The sequence below is a fragment of the Brassica rapa genome, chromosome A05 (assembly GCF_000309985.2).
Source record: "Brassica rapa cultivar Chiifu-401-42 chromosome A05, CAAS_Brap_v3.01, whole genome shotgun sequence".
NCBI classification, from domain to species: Eukaryota; Viridiplantae; Streptophyta; class Magnoliopsida; order Brassicales; family Brassicaceae; genus Brassica; species Brassica rapa.
Genome location: NC_024799.2, coordinates 27,267,992 through 27,291,624, shown reverse-complemented (window position 1 = coordinate 27,291,624; position 23,633 = coordinate 27,267,992). Strand labels below are relative to the sequence as shown.

General features: G+C 39.9%; 7 protein-coding genes and 1 long non-coding RNA gene across 13 annotated transcripts; 3 read left to right on the top strand and 5 right to left on the bottom strand.

Annotated features, from left to right (window-relative positions):
- Positions 1-306: 306 nt before the first annotated feature.
- Positions 307-2,606, top strand: LOC103870877 (flagellar attachment zone protein 1-like). Of its 2 annotated transcripts, XM_033291888.1 has the most exons (2): positions 307-1,496; positions 1,560-2,606. In XM_033291888.1, exons 1-2 carry the CDS (start codon positions 1,014-1,016, stop codon positions 2,559-2,561), a joined length of 1,485 nt encoding a protein of 494 aa, XP_033147779.1. In that variant the 5' UTR covers positions 307-1,013; the 3' UTR covers positions 2,562-2,606. The 2 variants fall into 2 exon arrangements, with proteins under 2 accessions (XP_033147779.1, XP_033147778.1); XM_033291887.1 differs by having other exon boundaries at positions 411-2,606.
- Positions 2,607-3,391: 785 nt separating this feature from the next.
- On the top strand, positions 3,392-5,600 carry LOC103870873 (probable protein S-acyltransferase 17). Of its 2 annotated transcripts, XM_033291893.1 has the most exons (11): positions 3,392-3,615; positions 3,695-3,788; positions 3,891-3,985; positions 4,059-4,081; positions 4,150-4,249; positions 4,332-4,404; positions 4,491-4,543; positions 4,627-4,718; positions 4,790-4,842; positions 4,930-5,055; positions 5,156-5,600. In XM_033291893.1, exons 1-11 carry the CDS (start codon positions 3,467-3,469, stop codon positions 5,441-5,443), a joined length of 1,146 nt encoding a protein of 381 aa, XP_033147784.1. In that variant the 5' UTR covers positions 3,392-3,466; the 3' UTR covers positions 5,444-5,600. The 2 variants fall into 2 exon arrangements, with proteins under 2 accessions (XP_033147784.1, XP_009147299.1); XM_009149051.3 differs by lacking the exon at positions 4,059-4,081 and having other exon boundaries at positions 4,082-4,249.
- Positions 5,601-5,619: 19 nt separating this feature from the next.
- On the bottom strand, positions 5,620-10,404 carry LOC103870872. 2 transcript variants are annotated; one of them, XM_009149049.3, is made up of 3 exons: positions 10,127-10,404; positions 9,742-9,827; positions 5,620-9,675 (listed from the first exon to the last, which is right to left on the bottom strand). In XM_009149049.3, the coding sequence occupies exon 3, from the start codon at positions 9,615-9,617 to the stop codon at positions 5,829-5,831; it is 3,789 nt and encodes a 1,262-aa protein (XP_009147297.2). In that variant the 5' UTR covers positions 9,618-9,675; positions 9,742-9,827; positions 10,127-10,404; the 3' UTR covers positions 5,620-5,828. The 2 variants fall into 2 exon arrangements, with proteins under 2 accessions (XP_009147297.2, XP_009147298.2); XM_009149050.3 differs by lacking the exon at positions 10,127-10,404 and adding an exon at positions 9,891-10,098.
- A 973-nt stretch (positions 10,405-11,377) lies between these two features.
- LOC103870871 (coiled-coil domain-containing protein 146) lies at positions 11,378-14,545 on the bottom strand. Of its 2 annotated transcripts, none has more exons than XM_009149048.3 (5): positions 14,354-14,545; positions 12,428-14,114; positions 12,166-12,344; positions 11,840-12,095; positions 11,378-11,730 (listed from the first exon to the last, which is right to left on the bottom strand). In XM_009149048.3, the coding sequence occupies exons 2-5, from the start codon at positions 14,091-14,093 to the stop codon at positions 11,651-11,653; spliced, it is 2,181 nt and encodes a 726-aa protein (XP_009147296.1). In that variant the 5' UTR covers positions 14,094-14,114; positions 14,354-14,545; the 3' UTR covers positions 11,378-11,650. The 2 variants fall into 2 exon arrangements, with proteins under 2 accessions (XP_009147296.1, XP_018514898.1); XM_018659382.2 differs by having other exon boundaries at positions 12,428-14,130; positions 14,354-14,533.
- Positions 14,546-14,622: 77 nt separating this feature from the next.
- LOC103870870 (trafficking protein particle complex subunit 6B) lies at positions 14,623-16,447 on the bottom strand. Its single transcript, XM_009149046.3, has 4 exons — positions 16,198-16,447; positions 15,324-15,441; positions 15,023-15,245; positions 14,623-14,864 (listed from the first exon to the last, which is right to left on the bottom strand). Exons 1-4 carry the CDS (start codon positions 16,347-16,349, stop codon positions 14,836-14,838), a joined length of 522 nt encoding a protein of 173 aa, XP_009147294.1. The 5' UTR covers positions 16,350-16,447; the 3' UTR covers positions 14,623-14,835.
- Positions 16,448-16,693: 246 nt separating this feature from the next.
- On the bottom strand, positions 16,694-21,272 carry LOC103870869 (coiled-coil domain-containing protein SCD2). Of its 2 annotated transcripts, XM_018658747.2 has the most exons (21): positions 20,932-21,272; positions 20,593-20,748; positions 20,362-20,520; positions 20,120-20,269; positions 19,895-20,044; positions 19,325-19,641; positions 19,150-19,231; positions 19,007-19,048; positions 18,815-18,877; positions 18,680-18,729; positions 18,573-18,600; positions 18,433-18,507; positions 18,244-18,354; positions 18,101-18,161; positions 17,912-18,025; positions 17,692-17,813; positions 17,534-17,603; positions 17,402-17,443; positions 17,246-17,286; positions 17,017-17,143; positions 16,694-16,911 (listed from the first exon to the last, which is right to left on the bottom strand). In XM_018658747.2, exons 1-21 carry the CDS (start codon positions 21,217-21,219, stop codon positions 16,793-16,795), a joined length of 2,367 nt encoding a protein of 788 aa, XP_018514263.1. In that variant the 5' UTR covers positions 21,220-21,272; the 3' UTR covers positions 16,694-16,792. The 2 variants fall into 2 exon arrangements, with proteins under 2 accessions (XP_018514263.1, XP_033147773.1); XM_033291882.1 differs by having other exon boundaries at positions 17,402-17,603; positions 17,912-18,161.
- A 638-nt stretch (positions 21,273-21,910) lies between these two features.
- Positions 21,911-22,631, top strand: LOC103870866. The gene is made up of 2 exons (XR_633449.3): positions 21,911-21,987; positions 22,112-22,631. It is a non-coding gene; the product is annotated as an uncharacterized LOC103870866 (long non-coding RNA).
- On the bottom strand, positions 22,381-23,405 carry LOC103870868 (acyl carrier protein SF2, chloroplastic). Its single transcript, NM_001301992.1, is given in 4 exon segments — positions 22,381-22,626; positions 22,712-22,834; positions 22,912-23,019; positions 23,326-23,405. Coding segments are annotated over 4 exon segments (405 nt in total). The 5' UTR covers positions 23,374-23,405; the 3' UTR covers positions 22,381-22,500.
- Between the last annotated feature and the right edge of the window lie 228 nt (positions 23,406-23,633).

Here is a 23,633-nt window from a genome sequence, read left to right as displayed (position 1 = left end):
CCTCGGCTCAAGAATAGGCCTCTTTTATCAACAAGAGCTGGCTTGTAACTTGGTTGTTGTGTATGATTGGTTTAATTTGATGTTCAATGGTAACTGGTTAGAAACAGAAGTTATCTTGCACTATGTCGGTTCTTAGAACATTCGTTTACATTCAGACAAAGCATAGTTTGGTTAATTTACTGTCTACTCATCTGCTACATCCATTTAGCTGATCATGAACTCTGTTCATATGACACTAAAATGTGTTTATGTTGGTGTATTGATCAATCATATGAACTTTTTATTATTATTATTCATTTGCTTGTTATGGTCTTAGAGCTTCTTCTGTTTGTTTGATTTGCTTCTAGACCATTATGGATACATAAAAAAATATTTGGGATAGTGAAACTGGTTCCTTACATGTATATTTAATTTTTTTTTATCAATTATGTAAGTTCTTTTGGCAAATTTTGAAATACAAATGAGATGTATAAAATCTCAATAAATTGTAGTAGAAAAACCCAATCCAACGGCTATAATCAACAAAAATACGTACTAACACTGTCAGTCAAAGCAATCTGACGTCATGTTTGTATCCACAATCCAACGGCTAAGATCTCCTAACTTCATCCAACGGTCTTAAATTCAAAAAAAATTGCACGAAATTAGAAAGGTCTGTGCTTTCTTTCTCCCTTCCATTTCAAGTAAAGCTCAAAAAGACTCTGCCTTTCTTCTCTTCTTCTCTTCTCTTCTCTCTCACTATAAGCTAAAAGGAAGCTCTTTTCTTTCACCAGACCTTCTCTCTTCTTGTTCACAACCTTAAAGTTTCGATCTTTTGAACGCTAAGTATGGAACCAGAGTCACCACCGCCGGAGCTGGATCCTGAGTATCAGTAAAGTCTCTTCCTTTTAGGACAATATAAGAATGTGTTTGAGTCTCTGTCGTTTTTGTTTGATGGGAACACTAAACTTTATAGGTGGGATGAGGAGTTAGTGGAACGGTGCTTGAGTCATGCTGCTGAGACAGCTACTGGGATGCTAGATCTCTCGGGTCAGGTGAGAGAGTACAAGGAGATGATGGTGGAGTCTGTGAGGAAACAGTCTCTGGAGATGGAGGAGAAAGAAAAGGAATCTGATTTGAGACGGTCTTTGGAGGCGGAGTTGCTGATGCTTGTTCTAGAGATGCAGATGGTTGAAGAGGTAGAGAGAGAGTTTCGAGTTAGGGAAGAGAAGCTTGAAGAGAGGGAGGAGGTGGTTAGAGTGCTTGGTGAGAATGTTCAAGAGAGATGTGATGAGATGGAGAAGAGGGAAGAGGATTTTGAACTCAAAGCCAAAGATGTTGAAGTGAAGAGGAAGGAGCTTGAGAAAGAGAGAAGGTTGCTTGATGAAACCTTCAAGGAGAGGTCTAATGAGATGGAGAAGAGGGAAGAGGAGTTTCAGCTCAAAGCTAAAGATGTTGAGGTGAAGAGGAAGGAGCTTGAGCTAAAGGAGAAGAGTGTTGAAGAGATAATGAGTGAGGTTGAAGCAAGGGAGAAGGTTCAAAGGTTGCTTGATGAAACCATCAAGGAGAAGTCTAATGAGATGGAGAAGAGGGAAGAGAAGTTTCAGCTGAGACAAGACTCAGAGGCCAAAGAGATTGAAGCCAAGATGAGGTCTCTTGAGCTCAAGGAGAAGGAGCTTCAACGTAAGGAGAAAGAGTTGGATGAGCTATCAAAACAAACTGAGAGTAGAAAGAGATCAAGAGAGGAACCTGAGACATCACTCTTTGCTGAGAATGATCCTCTCACTCACAGTGTAAAAAGACTCAAATCCATTAGAGAACACAACCATGAAGATAGAGAGAAGGAAACAGATTTGGACTGTGTGATTCTTGACTCCACAGACGACGATGAAGCTGATGATGATGAGGATCCCGAGCCATACAACTGCCTCGACGCAGACTTCAACAACTTCAACAACACCATGAGCTCCTTCTCCGTGGGCCAAATATGGGCTCTCTACGATCCGTTAGACCACATGCCTAGACTATACGCTAAGATCAAGAAAGTCCTTGAGCTTGAGATGAAAGTGGAAGTCACATGGCTCGAGTCAAAACAAAAGAGTCACATCCCCATCTCTTGTGGTGAATTCAAGTACGGCGAAAGAACCGTAAAGAGCTACTTGACGTTCTCTCATTTGATGGATCACATAGGAGGAACTGGCAAGAAGAAGAAGAGCATCATCACCATAAACCCGAGGAAAGGTGAGACATGGGCTCTCTTCAGAGATTGGAAGAAGCAGCAAAAGCGTCCTTATAGCTACGACTTCGTCCAAGTCGTGTCTGAGTTGGACAGTGGAGGCATTGGAGTGGCGTACCTAGGGAGAGTGGAAGGGTTCACGTCGGTGTACAAGCTCGTTGAGCAAAATGGAGTCTTGCAAATGATGGTGACATGTGATGAGATGCTTAGGTTTTCGCATAGAGTCCCGTCTTTCAAACTGACTGGAGATGAGAAGAAAGGTGTCCCAGCTGGCTCTTTCGAGCTAGACCCTGCTGCTATTCCTAGAGATTATCTTGAAGCTTCTGAGGTTAAACAAGAGGAGTAAGGGGGCATAGTTTGAGTTTAGTGCAAAGTCTGATGATGTGTGCAAGGAAGGAAGTGATTCTAAGTCTTTTATGTTTTAGTTTGACAAACAAACATGAGCCTTTTGTAATCATGAATTTCATTTACAAGTCCATGTTCTTGCTCTCGTTTTTGCGTAGTATGTTGTGTTCTCATGTGTCTTTGTTAAGTATTTATGTATATGCTTAAGATGCATAAGGAACTGGATTTGTGTCTTTTATGCAGTGTTTTAAAAATCGGACCGGAAGCTGAAACCAAATAATTTTTGAGTCACGGTTTAATATGGTTCGACTGGATCAAACTGGTTCAATAATCTGGTTTAATATATTTTTATTGTATAAATTTAAAAATAATATTAGTAAATATGATACATAACTAAAATATAAATGAATTTAGAACATAAAACATTATAAATATAAACTAGATTTATGTTTATATGGATGGTTTATAGATTTTGGATGGTTTATAGATTTTGGATAGTTTTAGTTTTTATCAGTTTAATAACTTTGAAATCCAGGCTACGTGACCGATTCATAGTTGAACAATTATTAGACTCAGCTATGTAACCGGTTCATTGTCGAATCTGATTCAACCATTTAGTCTGGTTTTAGAAACACTGCTTTTATATTTAGTTTGTTTTGTTAAACATGAAGCCTTTGTATTTTGATCTAAGTTACAACAGGTTATGAGTTTAAAAGCATGTTGTGTGCTACTGTGCTCTGTTACTTAAGAAAAGGAAAATATTGCAATTGTATCCTTTTATTTTTACATGATTTTCAAATCAACCCCTAATATTCTGAAACTTTATATTAAGCCCCCACAAATATAAAAAGAGTTTTTGACTTTTCCGACGATATCGGAGGATCATCATCTCTCTCAGAGGCGACAATGGCGGTACCGTGGCTATTGGTAGCTCACGGGATCATGACGTTGACGGTGGTCATCTCTTTCCTCTGCGGTCAATGGCCAATCTTCAAAGGCACACCTTTTCAATGGACTCACTACTTCCTCACTCGCGGCGCCTATCACTACTTACTGTAAACTCTTCCTCCTCTAACCTTATTCAAAGTTTGATCTTTTTTTTTTATTTAGAGTTGATCGTGTTCTGTCTTGCAGGAGGTTTGTCGGAATGGTGTTTGGTTCCAAGGGTACAGACGTTGTCTTAACGGTGGAGCAGTTCTGTTGCGACCGTCCTAATCCCATATTGCAAGTTTGTATCTTTCTTCTTGGTTTAGTAGCAGATGAATCTTGATGCTTACCTGTGATTAACACAAAGTGGCAAACTTTATAATTTAATTATTATTTTTTGTAGATCATATACATAGGCATTATTGGATCAGTATACTTTGTGATTGCAAAGTCTTCCTTCATCTATATACCTGGATACTATATTGGCCATGTTCACAAGTAATAAGCCATTCCTTCCTTCTTTTACCTTTTCAACATTGTAAGTCCAGAGTTTTATATGTTATCCTCATAGAATCTTTGTATTGTATGTTGTAGGTACACAAGCTTTCTAGCTGTTGTTGTCGGTGTTATACTTTTCTTATTGACAAGCTTTTGTGATCCAGGTACTGTGAATGCTAACAATGTTTCGCAGTACATTTCAGCTTACCCTTATGATGGTATTATTTATTCTGAGAAGGAATGTTCGACTTGTAGAATCCCAAAGTGAGTGCATCAACGACATTATTTGGTAAGCTAATTAAAGAACGGTATATGATTTGTGTTAAGCTTTTTTTTTTTTTTTCAGGCCAGCTAGATCCAAGCATTGCAGCATATGTAACCGATGTGTAGCTCGGTTTGACCATCACTGTGGCTGGATGGTTAGTGCTTAAGCCACCATGCTCTGTTTACTTCTTTTATATTCTTTACATTTCTTGATGTTAGCTTTTTCGTCTACCGGTTTCAGAATAACTGTATTGGAGAAAGGAATACTAGATATTTCATGGCTTTCCTCTTTTGGTAAGCTTTCATTCTTTGAATAATTACTTGGAAGATTCTTTGTTTTGTATGATAACTTAATGGTTCTTTTAGTGATTTTGTAGGCATTTTCTTCTTTGCTTGTACGGAGCAATAGCTATTGGGTTTGTTCTTGCTGGACGAGTTAAAGAACTCCGTGTTGTGCATATCTTAACTGGTAGACATCAAACATGACCTTGTTGTGTTAACAATCATATCTTCCTAATCTGGTCTTTCTCGTTTCTGCAGTCTATTATGGCGTAGATAATTCTTTCCGCAGCTTGGCTTCTCGAGTATTACAGGCTAGTAGAAACTCTCAATCTCTTTGGTTGCTCATATATGAAAGTCTAATAGTGTGTATATCAAAATTTTGAATATCTTGGAAACAGTGGCTGGCTGGTACATACAACACCCAAATACTTGTGATGGTGTTTCTAGCCATTGTTTCTCTCCTCCTCGCTGGCTTCTTTGCTTACCACTTAAAACTCTGCTTAATCAACACAACTACTAACGAGGTTTGTTAAAAAAGATTCACCCATCTCCTGAGTTATATGTCATATCATCTTTCTCCCGCTAAAATAACAGTTTTGTGGGGGTTTGTGTGTTTTTGGATAGACTTTTAAATGGAGAGAGTACATAAGCTTGAGGAAGAAGCTCAGTGTAGCAAAGGCAAGCTCTGCGGCTCTCAAGGCTGGAGCGCCGTACTGTGAAGTGAAGAAACGCAAATGCTTTGGGCTTTGTGGAAGATCCTCTGCACATGATGATGAAGCAGAAGCCAAAGCTCAAGCTATAGTGAAACGGAATATGTATGATAGAGGAAGTTTCCAGAACCTTTCTGAGATTGTTTTCCCTTTATCATCAAGACCACATACTTCTTACAAACCAAACCCCAAGTCTGAATAGTTAAAACTGTTTTGTATGTTTAGTTAGTTAACTACGTTCAAGCTTTGGGTGGCTTTAATACTACTTTTTTAACAAGTTTGAGCGTTTGAAAAACGATAATAGAGAGAGTATGGAACAGATTTATGAAAGTTCTAATCGTTTATAAACGATTCTGCTAGACTGGTAGATTTATCTGCTGCACAGAGAAAGAGATGAGATAATACTAACAGAGAAACAGTCTGCAAACAAGTCATAACTCATAAGATATCTCCCCAACCAAAGGCAGTACTATAATCTGATGCTCTTCTTGACAATCACCAAACTTTAAGCTTAACTTTACTGAAATAACACTTGCCTACACATAGTATTGATATAAGAAACAGAACGCCTAGTTGCGGAACTGGGGTCAGTCTATGACTATGGTGGTGGGAGGTGGAATGGCTGCAGGGTCAAGCTCCCAGTATCCTCCTTCAGCTAGCCTTGTTGCTCTCTTCTCCTGTTTGACAGCCGGAACCTGATGAGAAAACCTACTCATTTCCGCCTTTGGAATCACTAACGAACTCACATGTGACCCATGCTTCCTTGTGTATATAGAACTGAAGCCTTTAGCAGTCAAAGCCATCGCCTTTATGCTCTTCCCTTCACAGTAACCTTCCACCACTTCTACAATATCATGCTCTTCTTCGGTGCTATCACAGCTCTTACGGAGAGCCCAGATGTCACCTTTCCTTGGGTATACTTTGACTATCTTCTGCTTACTGTCAAAAGGTTTGACACGATGTGAGAACCTCGTTAGAGGAAGGGTTTTGGGTTTCCCGGTTTCCATTCTGAACTCCCCACATGACACGGAGCGGGTTACAGGTTCTGTCGATGGCGGACACAGCTCCATATGGGCTACGTGTAACACGAGTTCAGGCTTGATTTCCACTTTCTTGATCTTCACGTACTCTGTGGGCATTCCTTTGTCATCGCTATAAATAGCCCATGTCTGATCACGTCGGAATTTGTCCACAGATCTCTCGTTATTGAAGTCGAAGGCATTTCTTTGCGGCGTTTTGCAACTTGATGACGCAGGAGTTGTCTCAAGGAGCTTGTTAGTAGAACCATCCAACTGAGCTAGCAAATCATTCTGCTTAGAGCTAGACGGTAATTCACCATCGCGTCCTCTTTTCTTCGAGCCTTCTCCTACCTGACTTTCTACCCGTTGCTGTATGCCTTTGGACGATTCGTTTATTCCCAAAGAATCTGTCACAAGACCCTTATCAGTTGTCTTTGGGGTTTTCATCTTATCGCCTTGTTTAGCACTCTTCGTCTCCTCTACTTGTTGGCTTGGAGTTGTTTGAAGACGAGGAGATTTGCGCAGCTTGAAGGCATCAGACGCCTCCCCATTCTTTCTAGACCAGTTCGGCACGCTCTTTTTATTAGCTTGGCAAGAAGAAGAATCATTGGTTCTGCTGGCTTCGCCTTCAGCTTCCCCAATTGACACAGATGTTGAACAAATCTTATCACGGTTACTGCATCCGCCATCATCGTCAGATTTTTGACGTTTCCTTGGAGGAGACGGAAAGATCTCTGGAACAGGCTTGGTCTTCATTCCAATCTCTGGAGCTTCAGGATAAGGGCTATCAGCTTTTCCTTTCATTGTCTCACTGTCCATCTCCACATTAACCTCTTCAACCTGAAATATATCTTTTGGCAGTGCAGTCGGGTCCAGTTCATATGAGCCAGCTGGAACACCTTCTTTCTCCGTTCCAGTCATTTTGACGGCTGGAACTTTGTGAGAAAATCTAAGCATCCGTTCTGGAGCTAACTGAACCTGACACACTGTATTCTTAGCCTCCCGCTGAAAAAGGGAAACAAACCCTTTAACTTTTCCCAAATAAGCCGCTCCAATACCAGCCTCTTCCTTAAAATCGTTCACAATTTCCACGACGTCATACTTATACGGCAATTCGTGGTTCTCTAGAGTGCTCGATTCCTCATCCCAGTCACTGAACATAGCCCAAATTTCTCCTTTCCTTGGATATATAGAAACAACCCTGTTGCAGACCGAGTGAAGCATCTGACCTGAAAAAATTGAGCGGTTCTCGACATCCTTTGTTTCTCCATTATTGAACTTTCCCCATGTAACTGGAATGCTTTCATCATTATTTTCCTGAACAGGCTTTAGGTAGGTAACTCGCAGCTTGAAATCGGAAGACAGCACTTTCCTTACCCGAGCATATCTCCGTGGCATACCATCTCTTGAATCACAGGTAGACCAGACTTGATTGACAGCAAAATTTTCTGGTCTCCGTTCATCTTCAAACACATTAAATTCTGGATCAGGTATTTCCAGCGTATTACGGTTTTCATCAGCTTTGTTGTGTCCATTTTCAACTTCACTCATCTTGCTCGACAAAGCTGCGTCTTCTCCATTACGATCACAGCCTTCACTCTCTTTGTTTTTACCTGAGAAGATATTGTTATTTCCAGAATTTTCACTTTCTTTGGCTTTTCCTTTTTCAGCAGGTTCCAGTGACGTATTATCCTCATCCGTCTGCTTTGTATTAACATCAGACTCATCAACTTCACAGCCTGATTTTGTCTTTTTTGTCGGAGGGATTACAGAATCACTATTGCGTCTCTTCTCTGCATAAGAAACCTGCGGCTTCCTCTTATTAGATTCATCCGTGTCTGTTTTATCCACAGCAGCATCAGAGCCATCAACTTCAAAACTCATAGAGGATTCCTCAACAGATTTTCTCTTCTTTCTGGCTGTCTGTTTCGTCTTTGGAGCTGATAAATCAGGCATTGACTTTCCAGCACTATTCTGCGGTTCTTTTTCTTCAGGCTGGGGCTTCAGAATATCAGGTTTAGGTATTTCAGCACCTATCTGGGGTCTTCCTGCTTCAGCGTCATTCTCTATACAACCCTCATCTTTCTCGGGTTTCTTGTCACCAGCAACTCGTTTCTGATTCCTCTTGTTGAGTTTCCCTCTGACTGTCCCATTCTTATTCATCTCAGCTGCTGCACTAGTCTCAGGTTCTTTTACTTCAGGCTGCGGCTTCAATACATCAGGTTTAGGTACTTCCACAGAATTATTGGTAACTGTCTCACCTTTATGGGGTCTTCCTCCTTCAGCTTCACTCTCTGTACAACCCTCATTTTTCTTGGGTTTCTTGTCACCAGCCTCTCTTTTCTGTTTTTTCTGACTCCTCTTGTTGAGTTTCTTTCCGACTGTCCCATTCTTATTCATCTCAGCTGCTGCACTAGTCTCGGGTTCTTTTACTTCAGGCTGCGGCTTCAATACATCAGGTTTAGGTACTTCCACAGAATTATTGGAAACTCTCTCACCTTTCCCGGGTCTTCCTCCTTCAGCTTCACTCTCTGTGCAACCCTCATCTTTCTTGGGTTTCTTGTCACCAGCCTCTCTTTTCTGTTTTTTCTGACTCCTCTTGTTGATTTTCTTTCCGACTGTCTCATTCTTAGCCTTCGCAGCTGATGAACTTCCTGATTCTGCTCCTGTACAAGGATGCTGCCGAGATGTGTTATTCATCTCTTGATTTGCATCAGCGGTTGAACTACCAAATGGCACCTCATCAGACCCGATGTTGCAGGCAGTGTAAGATTTCTGGCAAGAGGAACAGCGCATAACTTGGTTCACATAAACCTTCAAGTATTTATACCTGTGGCCACAGTTTCTGCAACACGTCCAAAACGTTAACCCACTCGCAATATTCACTGCCGCAGTATTTACAGATGAGGAGGCGCTGCGAAGAGAGTTTGCATTCGACTCCCTGCTAGCAAACAGCGAATGTGATCTGTATCTAACATCATACTGAGACCGTTTGATCTGATCAGAGAGCCACCTGTTTGCCTCCCCAACAAACTTGAAAGCAGCTTCCGCACCAGGAAACTTGTTCTTATCCGGATGCAGAAGCAGACAAAGCTTCCTATACTGCTTCTTGATAGTGTCGGAATCAGCAGAAGGCTGAACCTGAAGGATACCATACCAATCGTCAAGCCCTTTAATTTTCTTATCAGCAGAGGAATGCACATCACACACGGCTAACAGCTTCTGTACGTTTTCCAGTTCGGGGAAGAGTCTCTGAGCCTTCATTACCAGTTTCTGAGCTCCAACGAAATCACCACACCTCATCTTTTCCTCTGCTACATTCATCGCCCTTGTAGCCTCTTCTTTGTTGCAATCCATAATAAACCTCTCAAAATCAAGCTAAGGATAGTAAAGGAGCTGAAAATTTCTAGAGTCCCTGCGTACACAAATACATTGTTTATAAACCTATCGGTTCTTAATCACTCTAAGACTCAATGCTTACCACTTCAGAGACAAGAACTGTGATCCTTCATCGCAAATACGATTCAAATGAGGGTTGAGAGCGTGGTGGACTGAGAGGATTTAAGCCTGCAAGATGTGAGATTCATCAAACCAAGTCCCATTCAAAAGCAAAAACGATCGAAACCAAACCTAATACTTAGATGGAAATGCAATTGATCGAATAGCTACGAACACTCGATCAATTTTCGTATGGACGATTGGTCTACCCAGAAACAGCGATTAAACTCGTACGATAAGAAAAACAATGGATCTACAGAGACGCTAGCTACGAAATTTAAGCAAATCGACGGGAGGGATCAGATGCATGTGTGAGTTTCCGATCAAAACGAGGCGAGTAACGGGGGAGAAAGAATCCGTCGACGTACCTAGAAGAAGCTCCGAGTGCTCGAGAAGACGAAACGAAATTTTTAACTCTGAGGAGTCAGATAATTATTCAGAACCCTAAATTCGAAAGGCGTTGAGGCCAAAAAAAATGATGGAACGGAGAGGGAAATGAAAAATAATAAAAGGAGGGAAAAATTATTTTATTTTATTTTATCTTCTTCTTGTTTTTCCAAGGTTAAACCCTAGAGTCCTTACAAGGGATATTTAGCAAAAATGACAATTAAATTTGTTATCAACTGTGTTAAAAATTGTCATTAACTAATGAAAAATTGTTTATTATCCAAATATGTACCCCTAAACTATGTTTCACACATTCATAAGATTATTATCCCGTAGTGAAAATTAATTTAAATTTGTCGGCCATTATTAAGTAAAGAAAATAATATTTTTTTCTTTTATACTATAAATATTGCCCACGAATTTTAGAACATTTAAATATTCAGCTATACAATAAGCTAGTAAGCTACCTTTTTTTTTTTAACACAATTAGAATTTGATTAAACAGAGTTCCAAAACGAAACTTACAAACATAATGCCATATTCAGGCAAACAAAACCCGAATGATTTACGGGAGCCTTTACCCAAGAAATTTATGGGAACCATACTATCTAGAGAAACAAACATTCATACCAACTTGAGACAAAAGAAAGACTAATCACTAGAGGGTCTCCAAATCCATAATACTCAATCATACCATCTGCACATCGCCAACAGAGCTGAAAGACAAGAGCTCGAGTAGAACCACACTGCTACAAAGCGAAGAGTGAACACCAAGAACCCCACCAGACTCTAAACGGCCGAGATAGTTGCAACATAACACAGAGCAAAGGCAGAAACTTCACCACGACCATTACCAAGAGGAGCCAAAACCGAAAACAAGCTCAAGCACAAGATAAAAATCTTGAACTCTGACCGGGAAAACGCCTTCAAAGACCTCCAATTCTTACACGCGGACACTCGCATCCCAAACTCAGCATCTACCGACTGAAAAATGGCCACCTCCTCGCAAGAGAAGAACTGAAGGACGGAACCACTGCGACGCTAATAACCCCACTAGAAACACACAGCTTCTAGGAAGAGAAAGTAGATGCTCCCGCAACAAGACCACATCCAAAAGACGAACCACGAACCAGACTTGAAGCTAGTAAGCTACCTTGACAGTGAGAATTTTGAAGTGTTTTTTTCTTTTCTTACTAATGGTTAGTCCTAAAAGCTCACGTTTACCATAACAAAAAAAGAAGACGATTGATATGATAGATACAATCAAAGGTTCAAGCCATAGATAACATGAGACACAATCTAACCAGAGCCAAAAGACCTACCAATACAAAAGAGTCACACTCTCTGTTTAGTTTCTACTAGTTAGCCTTATTACAGACCATAACATTAGAACTTACAAGATGCAAATAACATATTTTTTAACCTCAGACACAAGTCATACAACTACGGTTATTTTAACACTTAATTAGCAAAATCCCTCCTCCTGATAAGTGTTAACCTTTTCTTCAGTTCCCTCTCCTCTGATACGTGTGACTGGACGATGCTCGGAGTTTGATGGACTTAACATCAGCTGGCAAAGTTGTACCTGAAACTCCAAGAACAAACACCATTACATAACCTAAAAACAGAACAAGAAAGTTTTGTCTTTTTTTATCAAAATAAAGGACAAAGAGATATAAGATAAGAACGCTTACCAAGATTCTCCTGCTTTACACCAGTATGTTTTACCAGTACAGTTTTTGTCTGTCCCAACTGTTTCTTCTTCTTCAACCCAGCTTGTGGATTTGATGAGGAGGCGACATGTATGACAGAGCAATGAGCTACAGGGGCTGACCTCTCTCCTTCAACCATGAGCTTGGCGATGAGGTCCCCTGGGAGATCTATTTTAAGCTTGTAATCCGCCACAAGTTCAAGTATAGCTCTCAGTCTTCCACCATCTCTCTCTTTCTCCTAAAGGAAGAAACAAACATAGATTAAACTATTTTGACTAATCAATTACAAGATCAGGTGAGTGAACAACCTGTGAGGATTCAGTGGATCTATTTTCCAGGGCAGAACGTCTGAAAGTGATGATCTCTTTCTTCAAGAGCTCTGAACGTGAGAAGGATACGTCTTCATCCTCTTTATCAAGATTAAACAAACAGATAAGCCTAACTGCAGGAATATACAAGCCTTTCTTGATGAGCTCTTCAACAAACTCTGCAAAAGATTTAAAAAAAAAAAAAGAGTTAACCATACTTCATTATTTTTAACTCTTTTATCTCACGGCTACAAAAACTAACCTCGGATCTTAGGGTTGAGACTCAGATATACAAAGAGTCTTGGAGCCTGTCCGTACTGAGCAATAGACGAAGCAAGCAAAGCAGTTTCTTCTTCATTGATCAGTGTCTTTAATCCATATGCAATGATGAACAGAAGAAAGGCCAAAGCCTCGAGAGTTGATTTTGGAGCTTCGATGGTTATCCTCTCTTTCCACAGAGTTGCCACTTCTGTGGCTTGGAGCTGCAGCAGCTGAGACTCGTCCGGTCCTTGAATTTTGACTAGCTCCTCAAAAATAAGAACCAAGGTCTCCAAGAACTTGTCTTGAAAAGTTGATCCTTCTCTAATTCCATCCTGCACTTGTTCCAGAACAAATCCTGCTGGATTTGGTGTAGCTCTAAGGACGCTGGAGACTTCGTGGCGCGTAAGAGAAGCTGAGATTCCATCAGGCATGAGAGTATCTATCAGTTCAGTTTCTTCTTCTACATTCTGCTGACTGCTGATAGGTTGCTTCTGACGATTAACAAGCACAGTGCTCATTTGTCTTAAGCGTCTCTTGAGCTTGAGCTCTCTTTCAATCTCCCCCAGCGCTTTGGATTTCAAGTTAAGCTGTTCACCAGAGAGCTTTATCAGATTGTTTAATTCTTGTAACCTCTTTTCTTTCACGTCAAGGTCACATACCAAGCGCTTGCTTGATTCTCGAAGACTTTCCAACTCCATCTGTTTAGAAACTTGCTCAACTGACTGCATCTCGAGCTGTCTCCGCTGAGACTCCAGCTTCTCATTCACATCCGCAATGTGCTGGCTGGATTCTTCAATCTTGGAAAGAGTCAGCTCCAAATCTTTATTCTTTATACCTGTCACCACTTCCTTTTCTCTCTTGAGCTGAAGGAGTTTCTTCTCCTCTGACTCTATCTGATGCTTAAGCAGCTCCAGCTCCTTTTCTTTATCTTTAATCTCTTTAGCTCTTTCCTCCATCTCAGAGGAGCTTCTGATAGAATCAAGCTGCTTTTGGATGACAACAAGCTCACTGGTTTGTTGCTCAATCACTCTTTTGATCTCCCTTGACTCTTTGGACTTGGAGTCAATCTCATTGTTTAGAGATATTACCATCTTCTGTTTCACCTCAAGCTCAGAATCAGAAACCTCAATAGACTCTCTCACACCCTCCAAGTCCTTCTCTTTAGAAGCCAACTCCAACGACTTCATCTTAAACCGCTTCTCACATTCCTTAACCTGCTCAAGAGTCACAGCCAACTCGTTCCTCTTCTTACTCGTCTCGCTGCAAAGCCTCCCAATCTCAGCCGAATGCTGCGTCCATTGGCTCCTCTTCACCTCGATCTCTCTCTGAAGCCTTGAAGACGTGTCAAGCTTCGCCGTCAGCTCGTTTCTCTTCAACCTCAGCTCTTCCGCACACTCTTCCACCAGCTTCTTCATATCACCAGCTTCAGCCTTCTCCTTCTCGAAAGTTTCAACCTTTTGTTTAAGCTCTGAGCTCAGAGTTTGGAGCTCCTTCTCCTTTAGCTCTAGCGCTTTGGATCTACTCTTGAGGTTGGCTTCAACCATCTTGTTATGCTTATGTATACCTCTCAGTTGAGTAATGGAGAACAGCATCTCAGAGGCACCGCCTCTAAGTGATTTGTCGAGCTTCTCCATAATTAGTTCTTCATGACTTGCTGCTTTATCCATTGATGAAAACCCCTTAAAAATCTGCAAAAAAAAAAAACTCCAAAAATGCACACATTGTTTCAATCTCAACCACAAATGTCGAATTTGAAAAGTGGTTCTTGATTTTTTGAGATGGCTATAAGTGAAAGATAACTAAAAGCAAGTCATAGGAAGACAAATCGAAAACCCTAATTTGGATCAAAATGGGGGAAAGAAAAAAACAATGCAGAGAGAAAGGGTGAGGCAAGGAGAGAGGTTGAATAGAGAATTAAAGTGTTCACCTTTGTGCTTCGACTTGCAGAGTTTCTTCTAGGAGGAGGAGGAGGAGGAAGAAGACAAGAGGATAATAAATGGAGGGAGATTTGCTCAGTCAAAGAGGAAAAAAAGAACGTTAAGGCTATAGAGTCAGGGACGGTCGTCTCTCCGGTTTATTCTAAAACCGGATAGTTTAGATTTATGTTCGGTTTGATTCCGATCAATTTTTGTAAAACATTCCACTGAACCATACCTGGTCCGCCTCGATAAATACGATATGTAAAGTTGTGGTGGGTTACATAACAGGCTTTTTGAGGGAGAGATAGGCCCATTAAGGCATTCATATAATGTTTTACAGCAAGTTTTGGAGAATTCAAAAGTTTGTGTGTTTTGACAGAAGTCGCAGCTTAAGAAGTCTGCGTAAGGGCACAAAGAATCTAATCTTTCTTGAAAACCATAAAGCCGAGCTGGAGTCTGAAAGTGAGGAGGACTCAAGCTAATGCCAGTATCAAGCCTTGACCCGGATCACGAAAGAGCCTGTGAGGACATAAGAAAGATAGTCACAATGAGCCACTTAACGTGACCAAAACTCAATTTGTTTCAGATAGTTTTGGTACTAAACTAAGAATCAGTTTTAACAACTTTCTATATTTCTCCAAAAAGAAAAAGGATAAAGGAAGGGTGTGTGAACTCACAAGTGGGAAGGCTGGATATGTCAGCAGAGACAGCACAAGGTATCCCCAAGTTGGAGAGGACACCTCTTATGATTCCACATGGGAAATACAGGTACATGCTCACCGCTTGTGCCGCTTTGCTTTCCCCCGGAGTAGACGGATCTTCGGTTTCCTTCTCAGACGAAGGGTCGATTGAGACGCGAGATAGCCATCTGAACTTGTTGTCTTGCAATACAAAAGTACCCTGAAGAAAACATTTGTCAAAAAACACAAACACGAGAAGAGCTTCTCCTTCTTTTGTTTTGCAGAGGGAAATCATTACCCGGTGATTAGTCTTGAGATTATCAATCTGCTTCTTGAAGACCTCAGACCAGAAGTCTTTACAGATAAACTTGATTGCCTCTAGATGGTCGCTGAACCTTGGTCTTTCCATAGTGTACCTAGTCACAAGAAAAATGCACTATCTACTATTTCACAACACTGAGACAGTAAATGAGCCTTTCCTAAGGTAAAACATTGCAAAGGTAGAATGATTGAGCCACTAAAACTAAACTGAGTTTCCTTAGGGCAGGTGATCTAAGATTCAAATTCATAGCGATTCTCAGAGGCCAGCTATTGATTAAGCCACTAAAACATTGATTAAGCCACTAAAACAGTGAGAAACTAATCTTGGTTTCCTCAGGGCAGGTGATCTAAAATTCAAATTCATAGCGATTCTCAGAGAAGCCACTAAAACAGTGAGAAACTAAACTGAGTTTCCTCAGGGCAGGTGATCTATGATTCAAATTCATAGCGATTCTCAGAGGCTAACCATTGATGATAAACGAAAACCATAGACACAAGAACAAGTTTAAATTCTAAATTAATTGATTTTCTGATAACTCATAGGTCACAGAACTCCACAAAGCGCAAGATCTTCGTTTCAGTACCAAAATTGATCTCAAATCCCTAAAATTATCACATTCCCTAAACCCCCAAATACTCCCCAAATGAAATGAACAATTCGAATTAGCGCGATTGATCTTCCCATCAACCACCTTTCTCACGCATTCATGGCCAATTACAAACGAGAAATGATAAATCCACAATCAGCGAATCATCTCAACAATACAAACTCCTCAGATCTAGAATCAATACTTAATCTCAGTAGTAAGGATGAATTATATCGAGATCAGACGATGATCAAAGTAACAAACCTCTCGGAGAGCTGGTGGCCGACCTGATAACCGATGGCCTCGATCCTCCGAGCGGCGAGTTCCGGCTTGTTAGCGTAGAATCGGCCGCTGTACATCGCCACCATCTCCATTAGCATGGTGTCTACACAGCTCTCCGCCACTTCTCTCACCATTTTTCTCTCTTTCTCTCTCTCGACGAGCACACGATGTTCGAAGCTCTCTCCGATCTATTAACTTGTGAGAATATTACATTTACGTCCTTAATACTTTCTATTATTTCGAATCTGTCATTTAAGTTTCGAAAGAGCCATAGATAACCTTTAATCACTCTCTCTCGCTCGGTTTACATATAAACCGTATTTTGGTTCACTTTTTCTTCTCATATCCGGTTTATGCTTAACACAATAACATTACTTTTGTCTCTCATTAGCACAATATAGTTTAGCTTAACTTTAAAAGACAGTTTGAGATTATATCAAATACACAATTGATATTTTTATATGTAAACTGCTTAAAATTCACAAATTCAATAATAATCTCCTAAGACCAAATGAGAGTTAAAATGAGAAATATGATGTTGTTGTTATAGCTGTGGTGTGTGTAAAAAAGAAAAGATTCAGAAAGAGAGTTCAACATGAGAAGAAGGATTAGATTCATGATCAAGTCCTTTTCTTGACTTTTGCCAAAGCTGTGACTCTATGTTCAGCTTCCTCAGCTCCATTAGTCCTCTTTCAACTGCATTTCACATTCATATGAGAAATAGAAATTATTATTTTTTCTTCTCTTTGGTTGCATTAGAATCTCATTGACATTGAGAGTTGGTGAGTAAGAGTACTGTACCATCAACAGCGTCCTGTGAAGTTGCAGATCGAGTCCCTTGGTTTATCCAGTACTGGAGACGCTCATCCGCCAGATCAGCTTCAATGTCATGGTTCTTTGCTCTCCTCCAAAAATATGAAAGCCATGCCTGTGTGTGTATTTAAGTAAAGCCACAATAAGATTAATGTCATATGACAACTCCCACGTGTTACATTAACACAGAAAATTGATGTGTTTGTCTTTTACGTACCTGCTTAAAACTCACATCTTCAACTTCATCGTCACTTAACTCTGCAAAGGGACATTTAAGAGCCAAATCATAAGTTAAAAAAAAAAATCATATTACACGAGTGCTTAGCATGATAGTGTACAAGAACAGATGATCTTGAAAAAATTACGAACTTACCAAAGGCTTCAAACTGTCCATCCATTGGCAGTTTCACTTCATCTATGAATTGTTTGGAAAATAAAATATGGATTAGAAAAAGGTGAAACATCATATTCAACTTAAGCTTAGATGTTTGTTTGGTTATATCACCTGAAACAAAAATCTTGGATGATGAGTTCCGTCTATTTTGAGCCATGACATATGCTACTGCCTCCTGAACCTTTATACATAGCAAACGAAACAAAGATGAGAGCTTAAATCTAAAGACAAGAAGAGAGTTGTTATGTTCAGTGTTTTTTTTTTCATACCTTTAGTGCAGCCAGTTCTCTCAAACCTTTCTCAACCCATACCATGCTTTCTACATTTCCTTCACCAGAAGTTTCATGCAGATTTTGAAATGATTTTTCTCTTTCTCTAAGAGTGCTGTTAGCTGCTTGGTGTTAAAGACCAGATGGTAAGTAACAAGCAAGATCAGAACTATGTATTAAAAAAAACAGCGGTTAAGTTTGTGCAGGTTAAAAATATTACAACGTGAAACTATCTCCCTAGCTCTTTGTCCTGCGGAAAGAACAATCTCTAGAGGAAGGGGTGCAAATGATGACCAGTACTCGTGTTTGGCTCGTGCAATGTCTGCTTGAATCCCTGCCATAACAACAGTAGAAGAATCACTATGAATAATCTGTTTATAGATTACATGTGCAAGAGTAAGGTAACTACCATGTCTAACGCATAAGCCCCAATAACGTGAAAGCCAGCACCTCTTCAGAACAACCTCTTCCTAATATAAAAGATATAAATAAGAAGCTATCGACTTAACAAGCATCTTATGGATACGTTTTAAATCTATAAAAATAGCATACCATCTCCTCCTGAGTCAATATCAATCTCTTGGTCAAGGTCTTAAGAGAGTTAAGCTCTGATTCAACTTCGTGAAGCTGCTCTAAAGAAGATGCTGCTTCCTCCCTAGCAATCTAAAATCCAGTTTCAAGATAATAAAAAAGGTAGTATCATTTAAGTTACCAGTATGAACAACAAAAGAAGTTAAGTACCTCAGCTTCTGTACGAAGAGCTGAAACATCTTCTCTCTTTCCTCCACGAGTTTGTGATGCAACTTTCAAAGCAGCCTGGAAAGAGATAAGATCTCTCGGTTATGTCAATATCTAAACTAGAACTATAAATAGCAACTGACCTCTCTCTGTTGCAGAGCTGCCTCCTTTCTGAAACAAGAAACACCATTACATAATTAGAAAATTTTGTCATAACGTCATCAAGAAGTTAGATAGAAGTGAAGCTTGCCTGCTTAAAAGACGTGCGTCCATAGTAACACCTTCTCCAAGGATCTCAACCTAACGAAAAAGCGTCTTAAAGCTTGAGGCAAAAAACAAACAGTTTATGTAAGAAAAGGACTTCTATGAACCACCTGCTTATTACCTGCTTCTCAAGTTGCTTAGCTCTTGCATCTGCTTCTTCACACTTATCTTCTGCAAGTCGAAGCTGGGGACGCACAAATTAGGATAGGATGCAAAAAATTTATCTAACTCAAATAGAATCTACCAGATTGATATAATAAAATTGAGTAACTAATGCATATTAACACTAAATGTGAAAATTTACTGGCATCACCTTGCCTAACAAACTTTCATTTTCTTCTTGTAACATATCAACCTGCAATCAAAAAAAAAAAACTAGTGAATAAAATTGTATAAACTCTAGTTAAACCAATCATAAGGCGAATCAGTTTCATGAAATTTCTGAAGAAGTCAAACCTCATCTTGTAAAGCTGAAGTAGAACGTTGACTTCCTAACTCTCTTAAGTTGCCTGAGCTTCCCAAATCAATGGAGAACCTACTATTGAACAGAAATACACTGAACTAAGACCACACTGAAATGTGTAGAATGATGGCTCAGTGAGTGTCTTCGGACAAGCTATCATTTAGTTACCTTTTGTCTTTTCTAAGATTGGTTGGCGTGTCAGATTGAAAAGCAGGAGTGACTGGTTTGAGTGATATAGGCACCGAAGATGGCATTAAAGGCACTGTCCTTATGGGACGACCACTGAAAGATGAACGCGCCGAGGGAGGTTGATCCATAGCGTTGAGAGACTGAGATGATTTGTTAGAGAAGGCAGAACGTGCTGATGGAGATTGGTGGTCCACTTGGTTTGTTGTTGTCTGAGGTAATGTTGAATCCTCACCGAATGAGGATCGGTTACCTGAAGTTGGAACTCCTGTCTGAGGTTGTTCCTTTGTACGAATTGACTATTGCAAAAAATTAAACCAAGTCTCAGATAACGTAATAGCAATAAAGCACTAACCAAGTAACCATAAACAAAGTTAACTACACACACTACTTTTCTGGTTAATGGCAGTGTTACATAGATAATGATGTATTAAAATCTTAAACTGGTTCTTGATTCATAATATCATTTTAGTACAAAACAAAGTCATTCATGATTTTTTTTATTAGTATTATAACCATGTTTAAATTAGTTGCTATGAACTAGATTTTTACCAAAGGAGTGCGAGGTTTCATTGACCGTCCACCAGCAAGTCCTATACTAGGCATGACACTAGTATAAGCCTCATCATAATCAGCATCACTGTCTCCACTAGATGGCGGCTGAGCTATTACTTGTGGATGCCTCAGTGGAGGGGTTTTTTTCTGTAGAAAGTACACAGAAAATAACATGTCAAGTTTCACCAGCAAAAACTAGAAATAACACATTCAAAAACATACCAGAGGAGAGCGTGACCGTGCAGCCCTTCCACCAGCAAGTCCAACACTTGGAACGCCACTTGTGTACACATATGGAGCCTCATCATCTTCGTTTTCCTCATCAGTAGGCTGAACTGCCATCACTGGACGTCCTTGTGGTTGGACTTTGTTCTGCGCTTACCAACTAAACGTTAAGCTCAAGTTGATATTTAAAAAAAAAAAAAAAAGACAGGACATGAACATTTCAAGTATTCAGACAATACCATAGAAGCCTGTGGTCTCATTGTCCTCCCACTTCCAAGCCCAATACTTGGTCTACCAATGGTATAATCAACTGAAACAACATCATCATCATCGTCATCATCATCCTTCTTCTTATCTTCATTTACTGGTTGTGTACGTCTCGGTGGTGCAATTTTAGTCTGCGCCGAAATGAATTAAGCATATGAACATAATACACATTTGGTTAGATAATGATCTTGCAGTAAGCTCACCACTACAGGAGACTTAGGTCTTATTGCTCTGCCACCAGAAAGGCCAATACTAGGTCTGCCACTTGATACATCCACACTGAAATCATCATCTTCATTGTCGTCATCAGCTAACTGTGGAGTTCCCATTTGCGGGCGCCTTGCAACAGGTTTCTTGATCTGTCATTCAAGAAAATAAAATTATCACTTCACATACAATCTTTTTTTTTTTCTTTTTTGTTAATATATAATCTCGAAACCACAGCATATAATATTACTTTTGTCCTTACGGTCACTACTCAACTGGGGATCTTTAGTCACATACAATCCTTACACAAATAAAAACTGAGTTATTTTTATTACCATTGGAGACCGAGAAGGATGAGATCTTCCGGCAGCGAGACCAATGCTTCCGACAGCGTTGTAGTCAAAGGAAAGGTCATCATCACTGTCTTCATCGTCGCCTGTTTGGTTCGACATCACAGCCGCGAGTCTCTGAGCTGCTGCTTTCGTCTGTGCTTTCTTGGCGTTAGATGCTGGTCCAGCGTTGGATCCTGTCCGTGCGTGACGATTCATCAGAGGAGACGTCATCATCGGCGAAGATGGATCCGTGGTCTGGTTCCTTGCATGAACAGGCCTCATGTTTCTCATCTTCGATAAAACAATTTTTTTTTGTCACAGCATCTACGATAGATTCAAACTTAATTTTTCCAAAAAAAAATTTTGATCGAGAAACAGAAGAGGAAAGTTTCTATTTATAGCAGCGAAAATTACGCGCGAACGATCCGGTCGTTACGCCAGAGATTGAGAGTGATTTTCAACGGTCGGATTGGAGAAGAGTTTCTTTTATACTTTATATACGCCCCCGATATTATAAACTATTTACCGATAGGACCTTTTATTTATTTTATTTATACTATCTTCCCACTATTCTATTATATTATCTATACAACCCTGTAACGAAGTAGTTTGGAATCTATTGACTTTGTTGACAACATTTGGAGTGTTGTTTCTGGAAGTAAGTTTGGTTGGTGGCCTTTCTCTTCCAAGGAAACTACGCGAATGGCTGTGAAGCGTTGACACGGACTTTCCTCATCTCTGGGCTTGTTATAGGTCTTGATTTGCTTCTCAAGGTAACCATTGTGTTCATTAACTGTGATATGTTACTTTTCAGATCATGTTGATGAGATATATGCCAAACGTGTACTGTCTGGTTAGCTCTTGCGGCAAACGGCGCTCACTTTGGCTTATGGTAAAACACTTATCCTATATAAATATCATCTAGTCAGACTTCTCTTGTTTCTTTATGTAAGGAAATAACATTTGAAAAATGCTGGGAGGCTGTATGGGATCACAAGTGTTTGTTACCACTCCTATCTTCATCTTCTCTATGTTACTTTCCTTGCAGACTTCTTCCATGTAAATCCTTCTTAACCGCTCTAGCACCATCAGTATCACTATCACTAACACCACATCACCAAAACACTCGCCTAGGCATGTGATTATTGCAATGTTCATGATTTAGTACTGGTTTTTGGTGCAGGAGGAAGATGTGAACTTGGAGAATGTCTACTATTCAGAGATGAAAGATGCTGGATTCTTTGACGCTGATTGGGAATAATCATAACCTGTATATACAATGTGAATAGGATTGTCTATAAATTGTCATCTTAGGGCCTACTCTTTGACTTATGTATGTGTTAATACAAGATTCCCTAATCTCGCATTTGGCATTTCGATTTAAGAAAGAACAAGAACAAGCTTTCATGTGTAAACCAAAAGTTTTCAGTCGACAAATAGAGAGAGATCCATGGCAAACAGATACTACTTTAAACCAACAGAGTCGCTTGACACATTAAAGAAAAAGAAAATGACAGAAAGATTATGAAAACAACAAACCCAACAAAGCCTTGGCTGCTCTTAATACTAAAATTACTTCTTAAGTTGAACGAGCTCTTCAATGAGTTCAGCAGCTTCCTCCACAGTAGCAATCTTCTGAGCTTTCTCTTCAGCCATTTCGATATCAAACTCTTCCTCTAAACCCATCACTATCTCAACCTGCATGCAAAACACTCAGTTAATATGTTAAAAACAAACTCTTCAAGTTCTCTTTATTCACATAAGAGAATGATTGATGACTTACAGTGTCGAGAGAATCTGCTCCAAGATCAGCAAACTTGGTCTCCGCAACGACCTTTTGGTCGTCTTTGAGTGATAGCTGCTTCTTAACTATCTTAGACACTTTCTCAACCGTCTCTGGTTTGGCCTAATAAACCAAATAGACAATTAGAGAGAGTACCATGACAAGCAAGCTCGAAATAAATGCTGAGAATGAGAACATACCGCGCAGGAGATTGAGAAACGAGTGGGGATTGAACGGCGGAGGTTGAAGGAGAGATTAGTCGTTGAAACCAAAGCTGGCTTCTGGAAACTAATCCTCGTTGTTGCTGCCTGTTTGTTCCATCAATACAACAAAACATGTTCATTTAAAAACACTACTACTCAAATGACTATTATAGCTGTGATTCAAAATGAATACAGATCGAAATCTACACAAGCCTCAAATGTCACACAAGATTGCAAATCCAATTGAAATGATCACTAAAGATTCGTAAAGCTAACATTTTTTTTCTAATTCTCAACATAATCAAACATGCGTGGAGAGTTAACAAACATCAAGCAACAGATCAGAGGCAAATGATCTAAAAGAAAGTATGATCAGAGCGATCTGGGAACACAAGAAGGAGATGAGATTACCAGAGAAGTGGCTTGCATGGAGACGGAAGAGCAGAAAGTGGTCGACATTGTCGATATTCCCGAGAGAGATCTGCTCGAGAGAGAGAGAGATGGCGGAGTGTACAAAGAGCGTGATGTCCCGAGGTAGCTGGCTACATTTATAAGCTTGGTGCACTCAAAACAACGGCGTTTTATGATAACATGGGCCTTTTAAGGCCTGTTAAGTCTTTTAAGGCCTGGCTACATTTAGCTTGGTGCACTCAAAACGGTGACGTTTTATGATAACATGGGCCTTTTAAGGAATGTTAAGTCTTTTAAGGCCTGTTAAG